This window comes from Schistocerca piceifrons, chromosome 8, assembly GCF_021461385.2.
Source record: "Schistocerca piceifrons isolate TAMUIC-IGC-003096 chromosome 8, iqSchPice1.1, whole genome shotgun sequence".
NCBI classification, from domain to species: Eukaryota; Metazoa; Arthropoda; class Insecta; order Orthoptera; family Acrididae; genus Schistocerca; species Schistocerca piceifrons.
The window spans coordinates 368,221,703-368,249,467 of record NC_060145.1 but is presented as its reverse complement, the minus strand read 5'-3'; the positions used below and the strand labels follow the sequence as shown (position 1 = coordinate 368,249,467).

At 42.2% G+C, this 27,765-nt stretch overlaps 2 protein-coding genes across 3 annotated transcripts in view; one reads left to right on the top strand and one right to left on the bottom strand.

Moving 5' to 3' along the window:
• Positions 1-17,622, bottom strand: part of LOC124711378 (vacuole membrane protein 1) — a 109,112-nt gene extending 91,490 nt beyond the window's left edge. The window contains exons 1-2 of one of the 2 annotated variants that reach the window (XM_047241430.1): positions 17,397-17,622; positions 16,956-17,237 (exon numbers count right to left, since the gene is read on the bottom strand). In XM_047241430.1, the coding sequence (XP_047097386.1) occupies positions 16,956-17,171 (216 nt within the window). In that variant the 5' untranslated portion in view covers positions 17,172-17,237; positions 17,397-17,622. The remainder of the gene's footprint in view (positions 1-16,955; positions 17,238-17,396) is intronic. The other variant, XM_047241431.1, reaches the window with a different exon arrangement.
• A 2,143-nt stretch (positions 17,623-19,765) lies between these two features.
• LOC124711350 overlaps positions 19,766-27,765 on the top strand; it is an 86,038-nt gene continuing 78,038 nt past the window's right edge. The window contains exon 1 of the mRNA XM_047241388.1: positions 19,766-23,349. Coding sequence (XP_047097344.1) covers positions 20,080-23,349 — 3,270 coding nt within the window. The 5' untranslated portion in view covers positions 19,766-20,079. The remainder of the gene's footprint in view (positions 23,350-27,765) is intronic.

Below are 27,765 nucleotides of genomic sequence, written 5' to 3'. Positions count from 1 at the left end.
CAGTCCGTAGCACATATACCAAATGGTTGGGTCGCTTGGGGACGATTCCTGAACAGTCATTCGAAGGTGGGTTGGATCACTGAACTAAATACGAATGACTGGGGTGATGCTGAGATTTTCAGCGCCTGTTGAGACAAAAGGATACGCCGCCGAATCCAGAGTGGTGGTTCACCAGCCTCTGAACTGAGCTGGTCCGAAAGGCTCCAGGCGATATCTGAATGCCCGCATGGTGGACAGCATCTAACATCCAGAGGTAGGAAGGACGGGCTGATCCAGAGATCATGCTGCCATAGTCTAAGTGTGATAGAACAAATGCCCTATAAAACTGAAGGAGGCGGGACCTGTCAGCTCCCTATGTTTTTTTCACCAAGGAATTTCAAAATGTTCAACAACTGGAAGCCCTTTGTTCGTAGGTCTTTCAGGTGTGCGAGCCATGTTAATTTCGAGTTAAATAATAAACCCAAAAAGTGCACTGTGTCTTGAAAAAGTAAAATACGGTCCCCCATTGTAAGCCCTGGTTCGTTAAAACTCTGATGAGCACGATCACAATTGACATACACAGTCTTCTCAGGCGAGAACTGAAAACCAGTTGTCTGGGCCCAAGTTTCCAGCCTCCAAATGGTCAGCTGTAGCTTCCTCGTCGTCATCGTAAGGTCAGAGGAAGAGTAGAAGATTGCAAAGTCATCCACAAACAAAGAGCATTTGACAGGGCTCCTGACTGCAGTAGAAATGCCACTGATAGTGATGGCAAACAATGTGACACAGAGGACACGTGCCCCACGGCATTCTCCTGAACATAGCAATCAGACATGGCATCACCAATGCGATAACGAAAATGCCTGTCCTCAAAGGATTGGATCAGAAGTGGCAAGTGTCCACATAGTTCCCATTCATGAAGTTGGCAAAGGATATTGTACCTCCAAGTAGTGTCATACGCTTTTTCGAGGTCAAAAAAACACACAAACTAAATGGTTTCAGCGCAAGGAGGACTCCTCTATCGGTGACTAAAGTAGAATTAAGTTGTCAAGGATGGAATGGTAGCACCTAAAACCACACTGGGAGTGGCTCAGGTAACCTCAGGACTCGAGCAGCCAGCTGAGGCAGTGGTTGACCATGCATTCAAGAGTCTTACCCATACAACTAGTAAGGGCGACACTCCAGTAACTGTTAGGGGCGCTGCGGTCCTTACCTGGTTTCCAGAATGGAATTAAGATTGCCTCCTTCAAAGTTGTGGGGTACTGTCCATCAAACCAAATCTGACTGAACAAGAGAGGAGCTGACCTTTCACTTCAGGGCACAGATGACAAAACCTGGTATAACGGGTCTCATCAGGTCCTGGAGCTGTGTGTCTGGCTGCAGATAAAGCTGATTCCAGTTACCACATGGAGAATGGAAGGTTGTAGACTTCTTCATTACATGAGAAAAAATTGAGCTGCTTCATCTCTGCAGTCCAATGGAATACCTGAACAGCAGGAGCTTGTCTGGGTAACTTAGTAACAGTAAAGAAGTGTTCAGTTAAAACATGAGCCCTCTCTTCTGGCATGTCCACCAAGACCCCATTATTCGACAAGGCTGTAAGGGGATGTGGACTACCCTTGCCTGAAATCCGTCTTATTGATTCCCAAACGTGCGCAGCGGAAGTGGACCGATTAATGGAAGTCGTGAATTCCCTCCAGGAAGTGCTCTTCCGTTCTTTGATCACTTGCCTTGCATGTGCTCTCGCAGTCCTGAAGACATGAAAATTGTCTGTAGTTGGACACCGTTTGAAGTTCCAAAGAGCTGTCCGTCTGGCCCAGATTGCCAATTGACAGTCACCATTACACAAAGGTACAGGCCGTTGTCCAAGGTGGTTACTAGACCTGGGGATGGACTCTGTGGCAGCCCTTTGGATCTCATGAGTGATATGGGCCACCGCCTCTTGTGCACAATCCTTTTGTTCAAAAATAGCCAGTCGACTGTACTGAAACCAATTTGCCCTTTGTATCGTCCACCTGTGTGGCCTCCTGCTGGTCGCTGTCCCAGGCGGCAGATGAATCCACACTGGGAAAGGGTCACTAGAACGTAAATCTGGAGCCACTTCCCACTGAACTGAATCTGCAATAGCTGAGGAACAAAAGCAAAGATCAATAGCTGAAAGACCCTGTAGCTGTGGAAAAGTGAGTCACCTGACCGGCATTCAAAAGGCAGATATCCTCAGAAGGGACGAGTTGCTCGATCAGCTGACCCCTGGAGCAAGTAGTAGCCGAGCCCCACAGCACACTGAAGTCCCCCACACAAGAAGGAATGGGCACGGGAGTGCCTGGAAGAGGTCTGCCAGAGAAAAATAGCCACTCAACCTTCAGCCCTGCCTGCATTAGTATCGTCTTTCCTGTATATGTGGTAGCCTCGTAATGTAAGTGTGTCTGTGACTAAGATGCGTTTCTTGTAAGCAGATGCAGAAAGGTTTATCATGGACCAGCAGCTGCAATTCTTCCAAATGTGAGCGATATCCATTCTAATTCCACTGCAACACAGAAGTCCCTATGGAAGCCATTGGTTAGTGATGGTGGTTCTTTCCTTTCTCCCTCGGAGGTGGTGATTTACCGGGGAGGTCAGGGGGAACGTTACCGGTTCCGCGTTCTTTAGTTTCTGCGATTGGGAGTCCGTATCTTCAAGAGCATAGTCGTCATTAAAAAGGGAGAGTCCTCGTTGATCCGAAGGCTTACCTACCGCTTTCTTGGACTTAGAATTACTTTTAGAAGGATGTTTTTCTTTACTGACAGGAGGAGGAGGCTGCCGGGGTTGCTTGAATGGCTTATCTTACGTTGCTTCTGAAGTTAGGGGAGTGGTATGTGGCTTAGGTGGTAAGGCTACTGCTGACAGCTTCTGAGCGACATCAGTTGCAAGTGGAGCGTTTCCCCAACAGGTACAGCGACAAGTGCCATGTGCTCCTACTTGAATCTGTGGTCTGAGTTTGTGCGAAGGCATCACACTTAACTATTGGTGTTTTAAGGGCTGATGCAAAAGAAGTTGCAAAACCAGTGGTTGCACGGCTTTGTAAGATCTTTTAGCTTCACCATAGGGTATGCATCTCTGTACTTTCAACTGTTGAATTTTCTTTTCCTCATTGTAAACCCCACACTTTCTCCTCAACACTGGGTGATACCCAGAGCAGTTAACACATTTCAGAGAAAGTGTACAACGTAATGTAATCGACTGTCGGAGATACAGTTTATCTGAAGTGAAAAGTACGATGCCCACAATAAAGAGTAAGGTAATTTATTACATTGCCAGAAAATGTGTTTAATTTATTTAATTGTGAATATGTTCTTTTATGATAAATAATGGACTTGTTTAAGATGTTAGGAGTTTATAAGGACAGTAGACCAAAGAATCTTGGAAGCAGGAATGTCTGCAACTTCCGGGCACATGTTGGCTTGCCCGCCACTTCTTTGTCAGTATTGGAGAAAGATGGACGTGCTTTTGTGACAAGTGTAGTATAATGGATTTAGATTATCAATGTTGATAGTGAAAATGGTGAAAGTACGAATAAATATAATTTTTACCTGAAAGTATTTCAGATCCGGTGGAGTCTATTTCAAACAGAAGAACACCCAGGCCATGCTTGATATTGGAAAGATTATTTTGCAGACAAAACTACAAAAAACCCCTAGACAAACGAGATCTGCAGTGTATAATCTTTCAGCAGCAACTAAAAAATAATTCTTGCTGAAATTGTGCTGGAACTGGTCGTATTATACCCATTCAAAAACACGTGGTCAGAGTGTTGTCCTACCACAATGTACCGCGTAAGATTCCATAAACAATTTTTCAGTTATCTAAGAAACAAGAAAGATAACAACCAGTACAACATGAAGTACCCGACTCATAAGTGGAGCCTCCACAATTGCCACACACAGCCTTCCCGTTACATCCTATAGTGGTATGACCAAATCTTTGACATTTACAGCATCACATGGGGGTTAGAAACAAAAAGGCGAACCTTAAGGCGGATATAGCTGGCAAGGATATGTTTCGGTAAAACGGGAGTACTAAACGTTAGAATAAATGTTGCCGATTTTTCCAATTTGCCACTAACTCTCCTCATATAATTCTGCACCTCCATGACCCCCACGTTCTTCCACTCTTCACGCAACTCCGTGGGGCCAACCTCCATTATATCGGAGCAGGTAACCATTCCCTTACTATAGTTAAGGGTGTTCTGCAATTCAGCCTTGATTGGGTAGTCATCTAAGGCCTTACATCCCAGAAGCTTCGATATTTGAGTGGAATTAGTAGTTTCAACCAAAAGCGTTGCATTACGTAGTCATCTGACACTTTTCAAAGACCCAGCAATAACTTCTAATGCCTTGTTAATATAGAATAGGGACATCTTCTCAAAGCTTCTCCCGTTTTGCTTGATTACAATGAAAGTGTTATGGCACACTAATGCCCTGTTACTATTACTCGGAGACTTCTTTTTGGGAGGACTGACCAACCGAGCTCTCTTTGAGGAGCGGGTGTAAGTGTTGCCTGACGGTACACCCATCCTGTCAGGAGTAGCAGTTTCATGAAAGAGTTCTATAAGGATCCCACAAGACGCTAAGGAAACAACCATCGACCCAGGCAGAGCCCTGCATGCCTGAGCAAGCCTGATTCAACTGGGGTGCGGCAGGTGCCCCAGAGGTTGCTCGCTAAAGACTGTTTCACCTCAACAGCCATTCAACTCCTCAGCACGTAACACACCTTGAGGTTGAGTTTTTTTTTAATAAGAGGTGAGTACCTTCCTCGCAGTCCAGGCGGTGAAGCCAAAAACCCCATTCTCCGAAACACACAACATTCCACCGCTGCGCCACACGGTGGTTGTTGAAGTATAACCAGAGCTTACAGTGACAGAGGACTGGTGGCACTTACCAGTCCCCAGCTCAGGAACCCCAGAGTCGCCACGCCCGTACTCAGCAAATGAATGCTGAGCTCCTGAGGGGTGAAAACTGGAAGCTGTGGGCTACAGCCCATGACTGTGCCTTGTGTATGGCTCCCTGTAGGTGCCGCTCGGCAACACCAGTACTAGAGGAGCAGTATGAAATGCAGAAGTTGCCTGCATACAGAGAAGATGAGACCAATGCCCCCCCAGCTGCTACTACACTGTTAATGGTCACTAATAATAGAGATACACTCAATACAGAGCCCTGGGTGCCCCATTCTCCTGGATATGGGGGGAATGTGGGAGACAGAAAGTACGGAGCTACAGAAAATTTTTGATAAAAATCGGGAGCGGGCCCCGGAGACCCCACTCATGTAATGTGGCAAGGATATCTCGCCAGGTCATGTCATAAGCTTTTCGTGAATCAAAAATGATAGCAACCAGTTGTGGGTGTCTGGAAAAGACTGTTCAGATTGCAGATTCGAGGGAAACTAGATTATTAGAGGTAGAGAAACCCTGGCGGAAACCGCCCTAGCATGGAGCCAGTAGGCCACGTGACTCCAGGACCCAACACAGCCGCCGACTTACGATACAGTCTAACAGCTTACAAAGAACGATGTTGAGGCTGATAGCTATCCACATCAAGAGGAGAAGATGTCGCTTGTAGTCAGATGAGAGATGTTTAATCATCTGGCTGTGGACTGTTCAGATTGCAGATTCGAGGGAAACTAGATTATTAGAGGTAGAGAAACCCTGGCGGAAACCGCCCTAGCATGGAGCCAGTAGGCCACGTGACTCCAGGACCCAACACAGCCGCCGACTTACGATACAGTCTAACAGCTTACAAAGAACGATGTTGAGGCTGATAGCTATCCACATCAAGAGGAGAAGATGTCGCTTGTAGTCAGATGAGAGATGTTTAATCATCTGGCTGTGGATGTGATCAGGCCCCGGAGCAGTGTCGGGGCAATGTGCAAGGGCACTGAGGAGCTCCCACTCAGTAAACGGGGCATTATAGGATTCACTGCAGCATTTAGTGAATGAGAGGATGTTCCCTTCCAGCCGCCGTTTGAGTGTGCGAAAGGCTGGGGGGGTAATTCTCCAATGCAGAAGCTCGAGCAAAGTGCTCGTCAATCGCATTTGCGTCGGTACGTAGCTCACCATTTATGGTAACACCGGAGACAGCTGTTGGGGCCTGGTACCCGAAAAGACGTTTGATCTTTGCCCAGACTTGTTAAGGTGACGTGTGGTGCCCAATGGTGGAGACGTCTCTCTCCCAACACTCCTTCTTCCATTGTTTGATAAGGTAGCAAACACAAGCATGGAGCTGTTTAAAGGCTATGAAGTGCTCCAGGAAAGGGTGCCGCTTATGCCACTGTACAGCTTGCTGACGCTCCTTAATTGCTTCAGCGACTTCCGGCGACCATCAAAGGACTGCCTTACGCCTCGGGCACCCTAAAGAGCGAGGGTCGCGTTTTCTGCCACAGAAATAATTGTGCTAGTCACCTGCTCAACCATCACATCGATGTTACCGTGTGGGGGAGATTCAGTGGTGACAGCAGTGGTTAAAGTTCCCAGTCCGCTTTGTTCAAAGCCCATCTGGGCAGGTGTCCGTGTGCTTGATGCTGGGGCAGTGACAGAAGATGGGAAAGTGGTCACTACCACACAGGTCGCCATGTGCTCTCCAGTGGATAAAAGGAAGAAGTCTTGGGCTGCAAATTGATAAATCAATGGCTAAGCAACTACCATGAGTCACACTGAAATGTGTGGCGGCCCCAGTATTTAAGATGCAGAGGTCGAATTGTGACAGTAAAGTTTCGATATCTGTTCCTCTGCCAGTAAGCATGGTACCACCCCAAAAGGGGGTTATGGGCATTAAAATCTCCCAGAAGTAGGAAAGGTTTAGGGAGTTGATCAATCAGTGCAGCTAATACAATCAGGGCTACTGCACCATCTGGAGGAAGATATACATTGCAGACAGTTATTTCCTGTGTCACCCTTATTCTGACAGCTACAGCTTCAAGAGGGGTTTTAAGGGGCACATGTTCACTACAGACCGAGTTTAGGATATAAATGCAAACTCCACCTGACACTCGACAATAGTCACTACGGTTCCTGTAATATCCCTTATAGCCGCAGAGGGCAGGTGTCCGCAATGCTGGGAACCAGGTTTCCTGGAATTCAATGCAGATAGCAGGTGTAAAGCTTAACAGATGTTGCAGATCAGCCAGGGGGTGGAAAAAACCGCCACAATTCCACTAGAGGATTACATCATGAGACTGAGAAGGCATGAAACATTCAATGAGGCAATTTACGCCTCAGAGTCACCTGTTGCCACAGATTTATTGCCTGAGCAGTCTATATCCATAGTGTCTGAGGGTCTGGCGAGATCTAGGTCCTCAGTAAACGCCAAGATCTCGAACCCCATCCTCAGCCGCACAGCTTGTAGGTAGCGGGAACTAGACCATATTGGTCTTAGGTGTTTTATTTTTGGATTTCTCTCGCTGCTCCTTGGGTTTCCCTGCCTGGGAGGACTTCACTGGCTCAGTCTCCGGGACTGAGGATGAGCGTGAAGCCCTATGACCAGCTGCTTTTGGGCTCTTCAGCCACTGGTGGGTGTCGTCTTTCCCACGAGAAGAAACCTGGGGAGTCACCCAAGGGATCCCTTCCTAGCGAAATAAGCCACAGAAGCCACTTCTCCGGCTTAGAAGTGGGGACGGACGTGCCCGATGGTTGGGGAGGGGTGGGGTTGCTCCCGAAGTAGGTGGTGCACGAGCAACAGGGAGGGAAACGCCCCCCACCATAAAGGGGGCAGGTGTAGTCTTCTGGTTCTGAGAGGTGACCTGGGTTGGCAGAGCTGATGGTGCCAGAACTGTTGTAGCGGAGGTGTAAGACGATGTCATATGCACAGGGTGCAGGCGGTCAAATTTTCTCTTAGCCTCAGTGTAGGTCAGTCTGTCCAGGGTCTTGTACTCCGTGATTTTCCTTTCTTTCTGGAGAATCCTGCAGTCAGGCGAGCAAGGCAAATGGTGCTCTCTGCAGCTGACACAGATGGAAGGCGGGGCACACTGAGTATTGGGATGTGATGGGCATCTGCAATCTTGGCATGTGGTGCTGGAAATACAGCGTGAAGACATATGGGTGAACTTCCAGCACTTAAAGCATCGCATCGGGGTAGGGATATAGGGCTTTACATCACACCGGTAGACCATCACCTTGACCTTCTTGGGCAATGTATCACCCTCAATGGCCAAGATGAAGGCACTGATGGCAACCTGATTATCCTTCAGACCCCGGTGGACATGCTGGGTGAAATGTACACCTCGCCACTCTAAATTGGCACGCAGCTCACTGTCGGACTGCAAAAGAAGGTCTGTGTGAAATATAATATCCTGGACCATATTTAAGCTATTATGGGGTATGATGGTTACAGAAACATCCCCCAGCTAGTCACAAGCAAGTAACTCCCATGACTGGGCAGAGTATGCTGTTTTGATCAAGACTGACCCAGATCTCATTTTGGACAAGCCCTCCACCTCCCCGAACTTGTCCTCTAAATGCTCAACAAAAAACTGAGGCGTCATCATCATGAATGATTCCCCATCAGCTCTCGAACATACAAGGTACTGGAATGAATAAGATTTGCTGCCATCTTTAGTCTGACGTTCCACCCATGGTATGGCCAGGGAGGGAAACAACTTGGGGTTGGACTTCTGCGCTTTGAATTGAGCTCGTGATCACTTAGAGACTGCTGGTGTTTCAACACCAGCAAGAGATAATGGACTATGCTTCATCGTGTGTCATTCGCCCTGATGCCGCCCACTCCGACGAGGGGGCCTCCCCACGGGCGCCACCCACCCGCAGCAAACGCCACCTGAGAGGAAGGTTAAAGTGGACCAGGAAGAAATGCAAGAGCTCAAAGCCGTCACGAGGATGCAATTTTGTTTCCTGGGAGCAGAGTACAGGTGGACAATGTGATTCTAAGAGCAGCCATAAGTTCGCTTTGTTGGGAAGGCTGCAAACATTCCATCGGAGAAGAGTCATAGCGAGGAAAGGGGAAGAGGGAAAAAAATGAAATGGTGCCAGCTTGGTGGCTGCTAAATGCCAGCCTTCAAAGACTCACTGCTACAGGTTGCAGAGGCTTGAAGATCGTGCTCCAAGAGATCTATAGAGGCACTGGCATTGTCTCCCTGTCAGTCTGCAGAGTCCAGGGCAGCAAAACAGTTGGTGGTGCACACCAGCAACACGCAGATCGTAAGGGCAAGGATATCACATGGAAACCCCGTCTAAGAGGATCTCTAAACAGCAGAAAGAGAAGACTGTTTACCATTGTTTGACTTCTTGGAGCTTTTCCGGTTGGTGGAGGAAGACTCAAATGTTTGTTGGCTGAAAGGATAAAGAAAGTCTTCGCAGGAGTATTCCTTCTGTCCTTTCTGGCATGACTGTTGTGCAGAAGGTGACTTCGCCCCATGAGGTGAAAGTTTGGTGGCTTGTTGCATAGCAGGAGGAGGAGGAGGCAGGGATGCTACCACGACACTGGACGATTTCACAACTGCAGTGGTGAATTAGAGATCGCATGTATGTGTGGCCATGTCCTTCATGGAGCAAGATATAACACGCACAGTACTGTAAGTGTCAGTGTCAGATGATAGAATGCAGGGTTTCCGACTAGCAAACAACTTGCGAGTGACTGGGTAAGGAACTTCCTTCATCCGCATCTCCTGGACAGTTCGCTCTCCGAGATACACGAGACAAGATTGGGAGGCAGCGGCATGCTCACCACTGCAGTTGATACAGCGGGCAGAAGGAGGTGGACACTTGCCGTCGTGAACTTCTCTACCACAGGTTACACATTTGGCCTGGTGTTGACACGACATAAGAGTGTGATTGTAACGATGTCACTGGTAGCAGCACATCAGGTTTCTCCTTGTTTAGTCTTGCGTTTCTCCTACGGCATGGTAATGGAAGAGAATTCTTTCAGATCGTACTTAATAGCATCATATGAGGCTGTTCTATTTGAAGATACTGCTGGGGTTGTGAGTGGGGAAAGTTTAAGTCAGTTCATGTGCGGACTATCCACCATGGCGCCACTCACTCTCCACATGGGCACCACTCAGCCACAACAACAACAACAACAACCACATGGCCAATAATCTGCAGTCCCTGTGCCCCAGGCATGACAAGCTCATACTCCATGGCATACATCGGGAGTGTGCAGCGCAGGCACCAACAGTGGTCAGGTGCTTCCATTGTGCAGGTACTTGATAACCGCCAAACAATGGGATGGCTACCACGATGTATTCTGGGTGTACTACAACAGGAAGGAAGGATGCCAAGGTGGAAGGGTACTGAGTCAGTGTATACACCATAGTCAGCGTCCTTCCCTGCACGACATTCATTTTTGTAAAATTTGGAAAAGATGGCAGGTCAAAGTCAATGATGTGGACTATATAATCATTAACGGAAGGTGAAGATAGTGCTGGGAGTGAAACTAGAAATTCAAACCCAAATTGTATGCCAAGTCCAAGCAGGGTCTGCACCAAAAGGACCATCTGACAGAAAGTAGAGGAGCGAAGAGATAGAAGTAGTGTAGGTTTGCAACACAGAAAGAGGAAGCAATGCTGCAAAAGTTTGGGACTTGTGGTAACCATGTACATGCTCACCACAAAATGGTGAGGGCCTTGAGGGAGGGGGGAGTTCCCTCAGGGTAGTAATGTATTGTACCAATGAGAATGGTTGAATGTAATGGTTTCTTTTGGCACAAGATATGAACTTATTATATTTGTTTCCGATATGGAGAGTGACAGAATAACTTTTACTGATCCGATTGCTATGAATATTAAGGTTGCTTACTGATGTTAATATTTATTTGTTGACAGATGGACCTATAGCTTGGCACAAGGCCCAGGTTAGGTTGGTGTGTGACCATGTGCTTTTGAGTTGGTGAAGCCAATCAATCTCAACACAAAAATAGGAAATAACATTATTATAACAGACTGATGTTGTACATCTTATTTCTGATATGCTGGTAATTCCAGTGACGTAGTTACATTCTAACCTAAAAAAAGAAAATGTCAGCTAACTTTATTTACAAATCATTCAGAAGTACTGGCTTCCATGATTCATCATGTAAACCATGGCCATCATCAGTACGTAATGGGAAAGGTGCTGACATTGTAAGTGCACTTTTTATGTGATCTGGTCTTCCATATAGTCCTTTCACAGAGCTTAGCTTTCCTGTTCTGTCCACCATGTATTTTGATACGGATGGTATATGGAGCAAAACTGTTTTCTTTGAAAAGGACCCCTGGACAGCTGTTAGAAGTTGCACCTTTTCAGCTTAGTATGCACACAATCCAATGGTCGAATTAATTTACGACATCAATACCTGGAAAATTGTGCTAACATCCTTTGATTAATTTCCCTCTGAAGGTGGAATTCCTACTTCCAAGAGCAGCCAGTTTTGCATTTGTGTACACTCTGCAGTTTCTTGATGCTCACAGCTTATGACTTCACTTCATTGGTTTCTTAACTGGACAAAAATTTACCTCTACAGCTGACTAAATCAAGGAATATAATTCTTCCTCTACACCTGCACTATGAGAGAGTTCTTTCTGTTGAGGAGTATCTTCTTCAGGGAGCTTTTACCACATCAGATTTGTATTCGGTTTCCCGCTCCAATGACTTCCTTCATCATTTTCAGGAGAGTGTAGTAGAATCTTTAGGTACTGCATTTATGTACTTCACTTAGTTGGCCATCTAACAACCTAATGAAGTGTCCTGATAATGGTGACAGAGGAAGTCACTGAGAGGTCAAATACAAATCTGATTCAGCAACAACTCTGAAGCCAAAGTATATTGCCATGAAAAGTTGCGTTTTCATATTCTTATTGTTCAGTTAAAGTCACTTGTAATGTTATGTCATAGCATTTAGAACACAGCCATCAGTAAAGCATCTTGACAGTAAAACAAAGTCTTGAACTGACTGCTTTAATTGCCATCCTGAACAAAGATTTTTTTGGCAGTCTTGTATATCACTCTTATGGATATGCAGTAGTCAGGAATGTCATTGGAAGTATCCAATTCTACCCATCTGCTTTGACCCATGATGTAATTGTGGTGTATGTGACGTCAGTATGGCATGGTATTTTTGAGTTGGTTCATATTTGTTGATGTTGTGGTGTATTTGGTGGCACATTCTGGTGACGGATGTTAACGTGTGGAGTTTAACATATGAAATTGGGTTCATTTGAATCTTCATAATCATTGTGATAACATGGGTTTATTGGAGTCTAGATAGTTGGTGCTGTAACATGGATTTGGAAGCATTTGCTTGGCTTTCACTGTTATTTTTCCTGTGGTTTATGTATTTGCCATTTTTGTTGGGTTTGATTAGTTTGGTGCTTGTTGTGCAGAATGAAATTTAATATTTTTTTATTGAGCTCTTGTTAGAGATGGATATGACTGATAAGTTTACCAGTTTTTCGTTATGTGCTGCTATGAGTAAATATATGCTGTCACCAATAAAGTTTCTACAGCTTTTTGGATTAATACCAGAATATGTTACATGCCATGCCTATGGGCAGCACATGAAGTTGTTGAGCTTTCCAGTGTCTTGGACCAGGGTTCTATACATGTGACATTGTTAGCACATCATCTGGCTTTTAATATGTGGTGGTACCTAGTTTGAGAAATCTAGGTTTGGTGTAAGGGAGATTGTGTTGTTTACATATTACTTTTGTTATAGGTCCTCTACAAATTTTCGTGTGCATGAGATTGGTGTGAGTGTTAGAACTGTTTTAGATTGGCTTGCTTATTATATTGAGGGGTGTTCAGAGTATATGAAGTACAGGGGCAAGTAGGGCGGGCCAGGGATCATTGCTGAAACTGACGAATCGCAGGTCAGTAAGTGGAAGCATGAGAGGGATGGTATTCACGTTGGTTTGTGGGTGTGAGGTGCTTTATTTTGCAGGGATGGATGGGGGTATTCTGTCTGTGTAGTTAGGATTTTGCAGAGTCTTGTTATGAGCGCAGTTGGGCAATTGTGGGGCTTACTGAGAAATATATTGAAGAGGGTAGTACTGTTGTCAGATGCATTTTCATCTTATAATGGTTTGGGGTGGAGTTTTTATGACCACTTAGTAGTTAACAACAGTACATAGTTTATGGGGCAGTTAAATTTGTTATAGGAAGGGGGAAGAGCTGCTCTTCCAACCTGCAATCCCATTTATGTTTTCTTTGGAGAGGACATCACACACATCCATGCCCGAGGCAGGATTTGAACCTGCGACCGTAGAGGTCGCGCGGTTCCAGACTGAAGCACCTAGAACCACTCAGCCACCGCAGCTGGCTATATACCAATATAACACACTGCACCATCTAAAAAAAAAAAAAAATTAACAGTAATAATCTCAACTTGCAACATAATGCTTCAGCCACAAAACCAACAGGAATTTTACACTTCACTCCACCTATATAGCTCAAATCAATCCCACAATATCAAAAAACCAACATCTGCAATTCCGAAAAGCAGAATCTGACATGTCCCCTAACCTATATAGCTCAAATGAAGCCCTCGATATAAAAAAAAAAAAAACTAATACCTACAACTCTGAAAAGTGGAATCTGACATTTACCTTGACCTATATAGCTATTTAAATTAAATAAAATAAAATAAAATAAAAAACACGAACTTCATATACCTACATAACTCACAAAGCACCACCAAAACCCTAACACCACCAACACCCAGAACCCCTCCATATTCACTACATTAATTAAAACACAACCAAAATAATATAAAAAACGCAAAACAGAAGAATTAAAAACAAAAGTTACTTGCCAACAAAAAGACTCCAACAAAACCATCTAGGTCGGACACACACACACACACACACACACACACACACACACACACACACACACACACACACACACACAAACCATAACAACTCACTGAAAACAAAACAAACACTTCCAAATCCACATTACAGCACTGACTACCCAAACTCAAACAAATCCGTGTTACCACAGTGAAAACCAAGGATCAAATGCACATGTTTAGCTTAACGCATAACATCCATCACCAGAGGGTGTCATCAAATACAACAGATATGAACAAATTTGTAGACTTTAGAGAAAGCTTTTGACAATGTTAACTGGAATACTCTCTTTCAAATTCTGAAGGTGGTAGGGGTAAAATACAGGGAGCGAAATGCTATTTACAATTTGTACAGAAACCAGATGGCAGTTATAAGAGTCGAGAGGCATGAAAGGGAAGCAGTGGTTGGGAAAGGAGTGAGACAGGGTTGTAGCCTCTCCCCGATGTTATTCAATCTGTATATTGAGCAAGCAGTAAAGGAAGCAAAATAAAAATTCGGAGTAGGTATTAAAATTCATGGAGAAGCAGTAAAAACTTTGAGGTTCGCCGATGACATTGTAATTCTGTCAGAGACAGCAAAGGACTTGGAAGAGCAGTTGAACGGAATGAACAGTGTCTTGAAAGGAGGATATAAGATGAACATCAACAAAAGCAAAACGAGGATAATGGAATGTAGTCAAATTAAATCGGGTGATGCTGAGGGAATTAGATTAGGAAATGAGACACTTAAAGTAGTAAAGGAGTTTTGCTATTTAGGGAGTAAAATAACTGATGATGGTCGAAGTAGAGAGGATATAAAATGTAGACTGGCAATGGCAAGGAAATCGTTTCTGAAGAAGAGAAATTTGTTAACATCGAGTATAGATTTAAGTGTCAGGAAGTCGTTTCTGAAAGTATTTGTATGGAGTGTAGCCATGTATGGAAGTGAAACATGGACGATAACTAGTTTGGACAAGAAGAGAATAGAAGCTTTTAAAATGTGGTGCTACAGAAGAATGCTGAAGATTAGATGGGTAGATCACATAACTAATGAGGAGGTGTTGAACAGGATTGGGGAGAAGAGAAGTTTGTGGCACAACTTGACTAGAAGAAGGGAGCGGTTGGCAGGACATGTTTTGAGGCATCAAGGGATCACAAATTTAGCATTGGAGGGCAGCGTGGAAAGTAAAAATCGTAGAGGGAGACCAAGAGATGAATACACTAAGCAGATTCAGAAGGATGTAGGTTGCAGAAGGTACTGGGAGATGCAGAAGCTTGCACAGGATAGAGTAGCATGGAGAGCTGCATCAAACCAGTCTCAGGACTGAAGACCACAACAACAACAACAACAACAATGAACAAATTCAGAAATACGCCGCCATAGTGTTCTAACACGTCACACACAACACCATTAAGTCACGGGTCAAAGAAGGCAGTTAGAATCGAGTGCTCCCAATGATCCTCACAACTAACACAAAAGGAATTACTGTACATTCGTTCTAACTGTTCAAATGGCTCTGAGCACTATGCGACTTAACTTCTGAGGTCATCAGTCACCCAGAACTTAGAACTAATTAAACCTAACTAACCTAAGGACATCACACACACCCATGCCCGAGGCAGGATTCGAACCTGCGACCGTAGCGGTCGCACGGTTCCAGACTGAAGCGCCTTTAACCGCTTGGCCACACCGGCCGGCACATTTGTTCTACATTTTTTATTGAATGCTATCCGTAAATACTTGTCACTGGAAATGGTGAGAATTTCACAGAACCCCACACGTACGCATTCATCATCAAACATTCAGACAATATCAAAATCGCTAACAAATTAATTTTTACACTACATACAAGTATTTACCACTCAGATAATCACTCATGTTAGCAAGCCAAGATTGAGATTCAGGAAGGCGGTCCTCAGATCAAATCTGGCTGGCAGATTAATGATGCAGGGAAGTATGCTGGCCAGCCTGGATGTGGCTTTTGGTAGTTTCCTACGTCCAGTTATGTGAATATTGGGCCATAAACCTATATCTTATCTGAGTTATACGACTTGCAAACATTTCAAAAATGACAAGACTATTTCACATGGGATAACAGACACACAGAGATGGAGCACACAAACTGATTCCCCGTGTGGGCGAGAGGGATGGGGAAGGGGGGGACAGGGTGCATGGTGGTGACAGGAGGGCAGCTGGCAACCCTCTATCACTGATAATACCAAATCACACTTGGAATAAGGCCAGGAGAAAGAAGAAAGAAAAAGACATTACATTTTGAATACCTAACCACACACCAGCATGTTTACAAGCTTCAGAGATTATATGTATGAATTAACACAACTGCATTGCAAGTACAGACTATTCAGACTATTTGAGCTCAAACTTTCATGTCTGCCCATCTTAATTGCATATTGTTCAAACAACATAATAATAATAATAATAATAAATATTTCTCAGATTAAGACACGAGTTATTCTGTTTTACAGTGGTTTATATATGCACCAATTTAAGGTTGTAATTTGCATTTACTTAATTTAAATAAGACACAATGTTACTAAAATTAAATGTAAACAATGACAAGACTATGCACGAGACTAGCTAATATTGCAGGAAAATAGGACACACAGATCTATATTAAACGAATTATGTTTATTGCTTACAGAGCAATTATATGACAGTCCTGGGATATCTATCACAATATCTGGCGACTCACTCATTTCTGATATTCAGAGGCATTTCAGAATACACTTGCCAGCTCAGTAAGAAAAGATATTACATGGCCTGTCAAGTAGTCAATTAAGTACCACTGATAGCAAAGGTCACAGACATGGAGATAAAGACCCTGTTCAGAAATAAAACAACGTACTACCATGGGCAAATACACAAAGAATTATGAAGCTCTAGCTGTTTCTAAAAGTCTGAGCAATTACAAGCGAAAAAGTTACCATTTGAATATTTCTTTCATATTTGTGAGAAATGATAGTTTATAAATTATTTTATATACAGTATTTAGAAAAAAAAAGGTTGCTCTTGTAACCTGCATACCTTAAGGGCTTTCATTACCTCCCACAAAATACTAGTTCACAAAACTCTGTAGCAACAATAATACACATGCATTTCCAAAATAAAAGAACCACAACGTAGCAAATCTAACAAGTAACTACACAGCAACATATAAAAGTTGGGCATACCAAGTCCGCTTTACTCCCATGCACTTTCAAGCCACGTTTCTTCAATTCTGCTTTAAGCTGTTCTTTAGTCAAGTGATGAAATTCCGTGCGATCAGTTCTGTCATCAGATGAGGAACCAGCCTCATTGTGAGCACGTGACAAATATCCTTGGCCCTTTCTGAAGTTACTGTTAGACACTTTAGTTTTGCTTTGAGATGGGTTCTTCTTGGTGCCCATTACTCAGCATTACTCTACTACTTTCCTCTCATACGCTAACCTTCCTCCACCATGAAGTACATGCAACTAAAACCACCAGATACAGGTCTGTTAGTATTTTAGACATGTTAATATACATGCCACCAGTTTTAAAGATTTTACTGTTACTAGCAACTCGTGTAGGCATAGTAAAAAATAATTTTCCCAACAATATACAAACGCGCTGAGAGAAATATATTTATTTACCTCTTATCGTGTTTTAAACGTATACAACTTAGATTATTTCTCGCTGCGGCATAGTCAAAATAGTCTAAAATGAAAAAGCACAATCTTCATCACACACCACACATCGCTCACATCAGGTGATCAAAACTACAAAATTGAATATACAGCAGACGTCATCATAATCGTTGATTGTACAAAGCAACTGTGATTACACAATTCACACCTAAACCCATTGGCCAAACATGTTGCCAATATTAACCGAAAGTCGTTCCAGAATTTTTAACAAGTAAAGTAATGTATAAATTATACATTCATAAAAAATGACAGGGAATATCACATGTGCTATTTTATTTGAAAACGCACCACTTATCCGAATATTATCGTGTTTAGTCCGAATATTCTGCTTTATCTTTTAACTTTTCATGAATTAAATAAACAGAAATAAAATTTCTTTATTGCTTCCTAAGCGAAATACATTTTGAAAGCTCCTCCTAAGTGTATATAACGTTCACGATTATCAGTTTTCCTCTAGGGGGGGGGGGCAGCGGAAGTATCGCAAATCTGAAGAGGGCGCTAGTGTTTTTGTTGTATGGGGCAAAGGTCAAAAGTGTAGGGTTGTGGGAGGTTAATACTAATGTTTACATTTTGCTGGTTGGTAAGTTGTCACCACGATTTGAAATGCAGTTTATCACGGAACTATTTTCGTTGTATGTAAACTATTGCTTCTACAAATGCAGTGATATATACCAAACATAGTTTCAAAATGTAAGAACGGAATAATGGCTGCCAAGCCCTGGAGTTGAACCCAGGCCCGTGTTGCTAGAGCAGCGAAAGAGACATATATTGTGTTAAATGGTAGTATCTGTAATTCATTTCATGACACATCTGAGTATTATATATGTTCTTATGAGTAAAGAATGTGCTAATACGTGTTTCAAATTTCGTGGTCAGATTAATCACAATGTATGAGTAATAAATTGTATAGAAATTATTGAATGACTAAACATACAATATTTTATACCAGAGAAATATTCAGTAGGTCGTCACAGTCGTATTTAGAGCGTCAAGTGTGACATTATTTAAGAGGACGCAGTGGAATGAGGCCAAGGTGGAAAGTGAAAATTATGTAATGGTTTAGATCGCCAAAAACCGTAATTTACGAAAATCTAAAAACCAGCTTCCAAATAACGTTTGAAAATTTGTTGCTTATTTGATGTGGTCGGCTATGACGACAAACAGTCCTTGTGCTACCAAGTCTACGGCAAATGTAAGAATACTCGCAGCATCCGGTAACATCGCTGTCCTGTTGACATGACAAGACGCTTGTGGTAAATTGTAGGTTATAAACGCTGTAGTTTGCGATTGTTGTGCTTTAAATCGCATCATTCGAAGTATGTCAATGTATAGTGAGTTTATGCGGTAATAACGTTGATCGTACCTGATTATAGTGTTCCCTTGAACTAGTATTCTCGCGCAAGAGAACGCACAGAAAGATAGCTAGAAAGTGTTGAATATAATTTAATTACATTTAAATTCGATGTATAATATGTTGTCAGATTGTAACCAGGTTAGTTTTATTTTACCAAGAACGTAATTTAAGTACCTAAGCCATCGTACTTTTCAATATAATATTTACATAGCTTGCTCTCATGGGCCTGAGAAATGCCCCTTGTTTAAAATTGTTTGTTCAAGGAAATTGAAAGAAGTATTATTATTAATAATTTATTATCAAAAATGACATGTGCATTTACTTAGTATTTGTTATGGCTTATCAACTTTCCAGTTCGCAACAGTACAGTATTGAGAGAGATCTTTTTTTTTTTTCATATTTGTTTCAGTCCTGGAAATCGCCCCCTCCATATGAAGACAAAATGAGAAGAAAATTCGTTTTATTTGGGTTGAAAAGTTTTTATTTACATTCATGATAGGCAAAAAGAAATGGGGGAAAGAAAGATGAGGCCAAAATCTTGAAAAAGAGAACAATTTAACCATAATGTATACAACTAGTTCTCAGGGACAAGCCAATAAAATATTTTTTTCATAGTCAAAGGACCTTACTAGTCCACATTATCAAGAGGAATCTGAATTCAGGAACAGATAAAGCCAGTACAAGTAACACAAACATATTATGCCTTATTATATAATCCTTTTTTGTCTTACATGCAGATGTTTATAGTTTTATGTTACAATAGTTAAACAGGGATAATTTTTTAAACAGATATACTACAAACTATATCTCTCTTTTATATATATACACACACACAAAGCATATTTTCCATAGTTATTGTTGACAGATTCACTCTTTGTTCTGTTGGACAAAGTAATTTTTTACAATGTTGTTATACTAGATAACTAATTCCTTTTACAATTCTATTGAATACCAAAGAAGACTAACATACTGGGTGCATCACTTCTTTAAATAGGTTTCTTTCAGTCATTCATCCTCAGTAAAGAAAACCCATTTTACACAAGTCATAATTGCCTTGTTATATACATTACTATTATTTTAAAGCAGTATCTATACCTGATCCAAGAAAGGATATTTCATTTTAAACAAACCACTCCAAAAGAATAAATGTAGATAATTGGTTCAGTTTGTTTGTTGTAAATACAGCCTAATAGAACCATCTGATGAACGTACAAAGGAAACTATACTTTTTAAGTCACAACTGGTTATGCCTTTTGTAACTAGTTGTTGCCAAGAATGAGTGATGACCATGAGGGGAGAGACGGGTGCCTGGAGAGAACTAGTTTCCCCTTATTTCACCCAAAGAAAAGTAAAATACTCTCCAGAACTGTTACAGGAAGTGATAGAGCTAGGAAACTTGACAGGTATGGAGGGACAAACATTGAGGAGTTGGAAGATGAGGGGTACAGGGGGAGAGAGAAGGACTTGCAAGCTGAACAGTTGACAGGCAGTAGTGCTGGCAGCAGTAATATTGGCATGAGGCTTCCAGTACCAGAAGTTGCCAGTGCTGATCTCCTCATGAGTCAGGGATCATCTGTTTCTTCAGGAAGTGGCCTTGGCCAATATGTACTGAACCCATTTCTAGCCATGGGCATTCAGTTGCCACAGCTGGCCCTTCTGCTGCAGCAACAACATCTTCAACGACAGCAGCAACACCACCACCACCATGAACAGAAGCATCAACAACAACTTGGACAACATACATTGCACCAGCCAGCCACCACACCTGCCATTGGTCATTCACTGGCATCAGACCATATACGTGATATTGCTCCTCCATTAGATCACAGCAAGACCTGGTCACATAACATTCCAGCTTTTCCTCACCTTGGAAACAGTACCTCAACCAGAACTGCTGCTAATCCAGTATCTTTGGCTGGTGCCACCTCAAATGTAGTAACATCACAGATCCGGCCAATGGTGCAAGTGCCCAGAGAAAACCAACCAGTGCAAGCAAACAAAGACGATTCAGTTTCTGGTAACAATAGCAGTGCTAACAAACACCCATTTGTATGTGAAATATGCCGGCAGTGGTTTTTTGCAAAGGAAAAGTTCATTATGCATTTAGTTATGAATCATAACATGCATTATTGTCGCTTTTGCTCAGAATTGTTTGATGTAGTTGAGATGCGGGATGTGCATATTGTGAGGACACACTTACCCTTACAATGTGATATGTGCGAATCTCAGCTTCCAAGTTCTGAATCATTGTCAGAACACTATCTGAGTTCTCATGATGTACAAAGTTGTCTGTATTGTGGAGTTCTGGTACGCCCAAAATCCTATTACAGCACACATGCCAGAAAGAAACACTTTATATCAAATGAAGACATGTTGGAAAGTGAAGCAAGAATACGAATTTTTCAAAATTGGGGAACAGAAATAGGCAGTGGTGGCTCTGTTTGGAACTTTACTTGTAACCTCTGTGGCAAAGAACGTAAGAGAAGTGAGACATTTGGACATTTCTTTTCATATCATCGTGTGTCGCTACCATGTTTAATGCAACTTTTGACAGGAGAAGGAGTTTCTATTTCTGTGCAAGGCACGCCACCTACTTCCACTAGTTTTCAGCATTCTGCAGATGAAACTCCATTGTCTGTAGTGCCAGAGTCTTCTGTTATCTCAGGGAATTCATTAACTATTGATGAAAACCGAAGTAGTCAACTGTGCTGTATTGTGTGTGGAAATTCGTTTACACAGCTTGTGCCAAAGTCTGCTCATGAACTTTTCTGCCGTGGACTGAGTGTGTGTCGTGTCTGTGAACAGGCGTTTCCAAATGTGATAGTGCGAAATGCTCATATGCTTGGAGAGCATGGAAAGTTACCATGCCGCATCGGGTGCTCTCCAGATTCAGCCAGTTTCTCTCAGGATGTGGAATTGTCAACACATTATTGGCACGAACACAATATTTTTGTCTGCGCATACTGCAAAGCTCTGGTGGCTGCTGATAAAAAGCTTTTTGCGGAGCATCTGAAAAGGGAACATAATTGCTTACCTGATTGCCCAGCTTTGCAGGGAAATGGTGTTGGGAATGGGATCTTCCAGTGCAGGTCTTCTAAAATGAGTTTATTTGTGTATTGCACTCTTTGTGATTTGGATTTAACAACTATCATGAAAGATATTAATCTCCTTTTTAAACACTTTCAGTATCATAAGATTAGTGTTTCTGCTGCACTGGAGCTTCTTGAGAACCATTCAACATTCAGCAGTAATTCATTTCAACATACAGATGACAAAGGAGAACAACTTAGTGAAAAGGATACTTCAGTAATTGGCGATGAATTTCAGACTAATTCCAACAAATTGCCTGCCATAGACGAGAGAGAAACATTAGAGGCTTCATCAAGAGATGACAAAGAAAAAACCAAATCTACACCAGACTTGTCTTCATCTGTAACTGATACTTCACAAATCAGAGGAACTGATGATGTGTTCAATGATGACATATCAAATGTAAGAGAAAGTAATTCAACATCAATGGATTCATTTCCTAGAGTGAGTATCAAAGAGAAACGGGAGTCTTGCAGGAGTAGTAAACAACTTAAAGCTAAGTTAAACGTGGTAGAAGAAAGAGATGATGAAAGAAGTGGTTCAACAAGAGTAAATGATGACATAATTGATGACTCGTCTAGTGATCTGCAGTCATCAGATGAAGAGTTTGGAATATCTGAGGCAGATGCAATTGATAATGAATACACAGAAGAGGATGAAAGCACAGCAACAGAGGAGCTCAAACCGGGAGGTGGCAGTAGTGGTGTAGGCAGTGATATTGCCGAAGCAGAATTTGATCCACATGATGTTGAATGTGTGTTTACAGACACAAGTGATGATGAATGTGATGATGCAGAGTGTTCACTAAACATCTCCGTGAAAAGAGAACAACTTGATGCACAAGAGAGAGGAACAGAACCGGAAAATACTCTGGCCACAGCAGCTGGGACTGATGAAAGCAGTGATGTGCAGGTGAAAGTAGAAAAGGCAGATCAAGGAGACCAGGAAAACAAAACCCATTCACCACCAGCAGAAATAATGTGTGAAATCTGTCAAGGACAGTTCGTCACAGAAGATGGTGCACTCGAACTTGCACGCCACATGAATGTTTCGCATGGATTTGCAGTATCTACCTATGGTGTTCGTCAGTTCACATGTGATGTGAATCAGTGTGGTGAATCATTTGGCTCCCAGACTGCTTTAGACCACCATATGACAAGATTGCATGAAGGACCACCTGCTAGTTCCAGTTCAGAAAGTACAACCGAATACGGATGTCCATTTTGTGCTATTCGATCATGTGTGAAGGCTGCTCTGCGCCAGCATATTTTCTCTGCCCACTCTAAAGAAAGTGCACGTGAATCACCACCCCAAGAGCTCAGATATCAGTGTCGACATTGCAACATTGGATTCTGGAGTGTAGAAGAGAGAAATGACCATCACGTTCTGAAGCATGAAGACCAGATTGAGAACTTCTACAAGTGCTGTATCTGTCAGCGGGTGTATGCCAGTAAGGTAAGTGTCTTCCTGCAATTATTTAATAGAACCAAAATTGAGTTGCTTGTGTATGGGGGATGCATTGGATGAAGAAGAATGTTCAATACTAGTCATTGGCTTTGACCAGTGGTGTGAGAAGTATGTGACTAATGTCATAAGCAGTTTGGCAACTATAATATGATTTTGGTGGTGACTTTTTTTCAAAAAGCATAAGTTACAGACCAGTCTGTCACCACAGCCAAGTGTTTTGCTTTCACATTCATTAGCTTTCCCAGCTAACAATCAAATTGTGAAAATGCACACGAAAAGGTGATGTCACTGGTCAAAGCTGACCACTAATATCGAATATTTCTGTTGACCTTATCAGTCCTATGATTTTGTGTTGTTTGTGAGTAGCATATCACTATTAGTTACACGTGGGTTTTCCATTTCAGTGTTCACTATCACAAAGATTTGCAGGCTTCTTGCTTAAGAACAGGCATTTCCATGCACTCATCTCCTTTCTTTCTTATACGTTATTATACTCTGTTTTTTTGTTTTTGCACAGACTTACTTTTACCTTTGGCACATTATAATTTCTTCACTTTGTTATTAGTCCTTTGCAGTTGCTTCTTCGGTCTACTTATCATCTTTTTATGGTTGTGATTATACTGATTATGTGGATTATCATCATACCAATACCAAGCTTAAAATAAGTTGCAACTTTTGAAATTTAGCTTGCAGAAGGGTAGATGACACTATTGCTCTGGCGATGACTGTGAGGAGCCAATTTCCCCTCCTGTGAGACCAATAATTTGGTTGGTATGTTACATGTTACCATACCATCAATAAACATGAGCAGATTCAGTCAAATATGAGTGACGTGTGTGGCATGCATGTTGCACATTTGCAAGAATGTTATCTTCCACCGGGACTATCTGTAAAAGCAGTCATGTTATTTACATGCTAAGCTGGTACTACTGTGCTGCTTTCTACATGGGCATGATATCTAACAAGCTGTCTGACTAGATGAATGGGCACTGACAAACTGGGCTAAGAAATAGTTGGAATATCCAGTTGCTGAACAAGCACCCCAACACAGTGTGCTTCACTTCATTGACTGCTACACAGCCTGCATCATCTTGATTTTTCCTACCAGCACCAGCTTTTCTAAATTACGCAGGTGGGAACTCTCCCTGCAATATATCCTACATTCCTATAACATCTTCAGGCTTTTAACCTGCACTAGTCCCTGTCCTCCACCTACCTATGCCCTTTCCTGCTCCCACTCCAGCCCCACATGGCGTTCTATTCTGCCAGTGCAGACAACAGTCTTCTTTACGCGTTTCTACTTTCCTGCTCCTCACAAACCTCCCACCTGCACCTACCTCCTCCACCGTGCACCATGTCCCTGCATGCCCCCATAGGCAACACTATACCTTCCCCAATTCCTGTTCTGCTATCTCTCCCTTTCACCACCCCATGTTGCCTCTGTATCCCCAACACCTGCCCCAGATTGCTGGACACATCAGACGCTGGCACAGTTCACAGTCTGCATTCTAGTCACAGCTGCTAGAAACAGTGATCGTGTGTTTGTTTGATTTTGTGTGTGTGTGTGTGTGTGTGTGTGTGTGTGTGTGTGTGTGTGTGTGTGTGTGTGTGTGCGCGTGCGTGTGCGTGTGTGTGCGCACGCACCCCCTTCTCTGCCCCCCACCCCCTTACACACACACACACACACACACACACACACACACACACTCTCTCTCTCTCTCTCTCTCTCTCTCTCTCTCTCTCTCTCTCTCTCTGTGACTCGTCATCTCCTCTGTATAGTGATTAGCAGGCTATCCTTATAGTACTGTTCTTATTCCATTATGTACTTTCTGTTGGGTAATATAGTGGTTTGGAAGATACCTGGTGAGCAGAGGTTACTTATGTCTCACATTCATTTGTTTCTTCATTGTGGCCCTGTGTCATGTGCCATAAAGTGATTGTGATGCTGATTATCTCGTAAACTTTTCAAATTGTGACGGCTGTTTATTTTTTAATTCAGAACTAGTTAGTCTTATCTTCCATGGACTATTTGCACAATAAATTGCTCTGGCATGGAATGAATCATTTTTCATTTACATCGCAAATTAGTTTGTGAATATGGGTTCAGGCAGAATATTTTTGTCCTCCCTCCTCGCCACCCCCCACCCACCCTCCCCCGAAGAGTTATAATCATGATATTATTTGATTATCGCAATGCGTTGCTAATAATATCATCCGCCCACTAGTATTTACGGCCAGCTATTGGCACACCATACTTCACTGCCAACATAGCTTCACAAAACATGCAAGCAAAGACAGTGCCCGTGATCTAGAGCTTTAACCCAACCAGATCAGATTAGGAAAATTCTGCTGCCTCTGAGCAGACTGGTGGTCTACAATGAATCTGATCCATGCAGGAATGTGTGTCCTCTTATGAAATCTCCTAAGCCCTAAATGTGAATCTTCACCTCGGCGAAAAATACTAGATGGCCTGAAGTTGTTTGGGTAAAGCACTGCCCATAAAAGACAAGGGTCCAGTTTCAGTCCTGGTGTGGCACATTGCCTGTCTGTCAGGAAGTCTCAGGCAGATGGTGTGTGCACTCAGAGTAATAACAGTATATCAATCAGAAAGACTTAAATCTGCTTGGCAATCTTGAAACTGTGCTTGGCAATCTTGAAACTGTATTTTTGCTATTTGGCTGTTTATGAGTGAACTCTTCTGTCTTAAATCTGGTTGTCTTTGGGCCCAGCAAGAAGCATCAGAGAACAAACACTATGCAACTATTATTGAAAAAAAGAGAGGAAGAAAACAGGAGGAAGGACATGTATTCTCTAGGATAATTCCTAAACGAATGTGTATCTTTCAGCAAAGTTAAAATACAGTTCTTTCCATAACACCTTCGATCAGAATGTCTAAGTACAGGGCTATTCAGAGATCACACTGAATCATTTTGCTAAGATACTGCACTATCTTTTCTCATCTTGAAGTGAACACGAGCATAGAACACCAGCTCGTGGAGCCTCAGGACTTTCACATTTATGAATCATGTGTTTACTGATATGGCAATATGATTGCAGTGTGCTTCTTTCTTCTCCTGTAATCTTGCTAAGCAGTTGTAGTCAGATATGTTGCACACATCTCACTGTTGTAAAATGTTAGAATCAGATTGGAATACATATGATCCCCTGGCTCACAGCGATCATTGAATAAAGATAGTGGAGAAAAGAACAGCAATCAGTCATGAAATCCACCATTTTATTGCAGCATATCTAGATTTCCACCATTACGTAGTTATCTTCAGTGGATAAAACAGCAGGTGACACTAGCCTAAAGTATCATGTAATGAACAATATTTGGTTGCTGTAGAGCATACAGGAGTCAACGTTAGACTACTGCATGCTTTTAGCAACCAGTATTGTTTATTATGTGATACTTTGGACTAATGTCACCTGTTGGTTTATGCACTGAAGATGACCATGTAATAATAGAAATCTGGATCTGCTGTAATAAGAAGTGATGGATTTCGTGATTGACTGCTGTTTTTTCTCCATTGACTAAATGTTAGAATATCAAATAAATTAAACAGAAAACTTCCTGTAATATTGACTAATCATGTTCATAAAGCATTTTATGAAATTACTGTTTTTGGCCTTCATTTTCAGAACCTCATCTTACATTTACTCTCTGGTACCACACCATCTTAGCGTAAATTTTCTACTGGCCACCCACTTCTGTCCTGTTAGTTGTCTGTTTGTGTGTGGATGATGCACGTGTACCGTAGATAGATAATTTTTGCTGTTGACTAAGCCATATGGCTATGCCATCGCATTTCTATGGATCACACAATATGTGACACGTAACTTTATTTTATATTTCAAACGTATGTAATTTTTGGGGTTTCTGTTTTCTACACATATGACTTCCATGTATTGGTTGAAATATATCCTATTTTAATGTTGTTACACCTTCTGAGGATGACTGGTCTATATCTGTCGAAACATAGGTAAAGGTTTGAAGAAACTTTTGATGTGCAGATGGTTGGCTGTATGATCCCCATTGCATCAAACTATATTTGAAAAAGATCAAAAAATACAATTCATGCCCATGGAAAATCAATATTTCAATTTAAAAAACAACATGTTGTAACCACTTGCAAACATGTTTGTTAAACAAATGCAAGGCTATAAAAGAAATCTAACAAAAAGCAAATTGTACTTCAGATAAACAGCATTAAAATTAAAGTTTGACATTATCATATTGTTTAATTGGTTTGCATCTACAGTTAATACTAATGAAGGCACTTATATTTTCACTAATTAATTAGCTGTCTTAAAATACCTCTTTCAGTACTGAGCAAGGCCAAAATGTCAAGCCTGCATTGAAATATAGAAGCTTGAAAGCAACTTCATTGTTGAAAATGACTT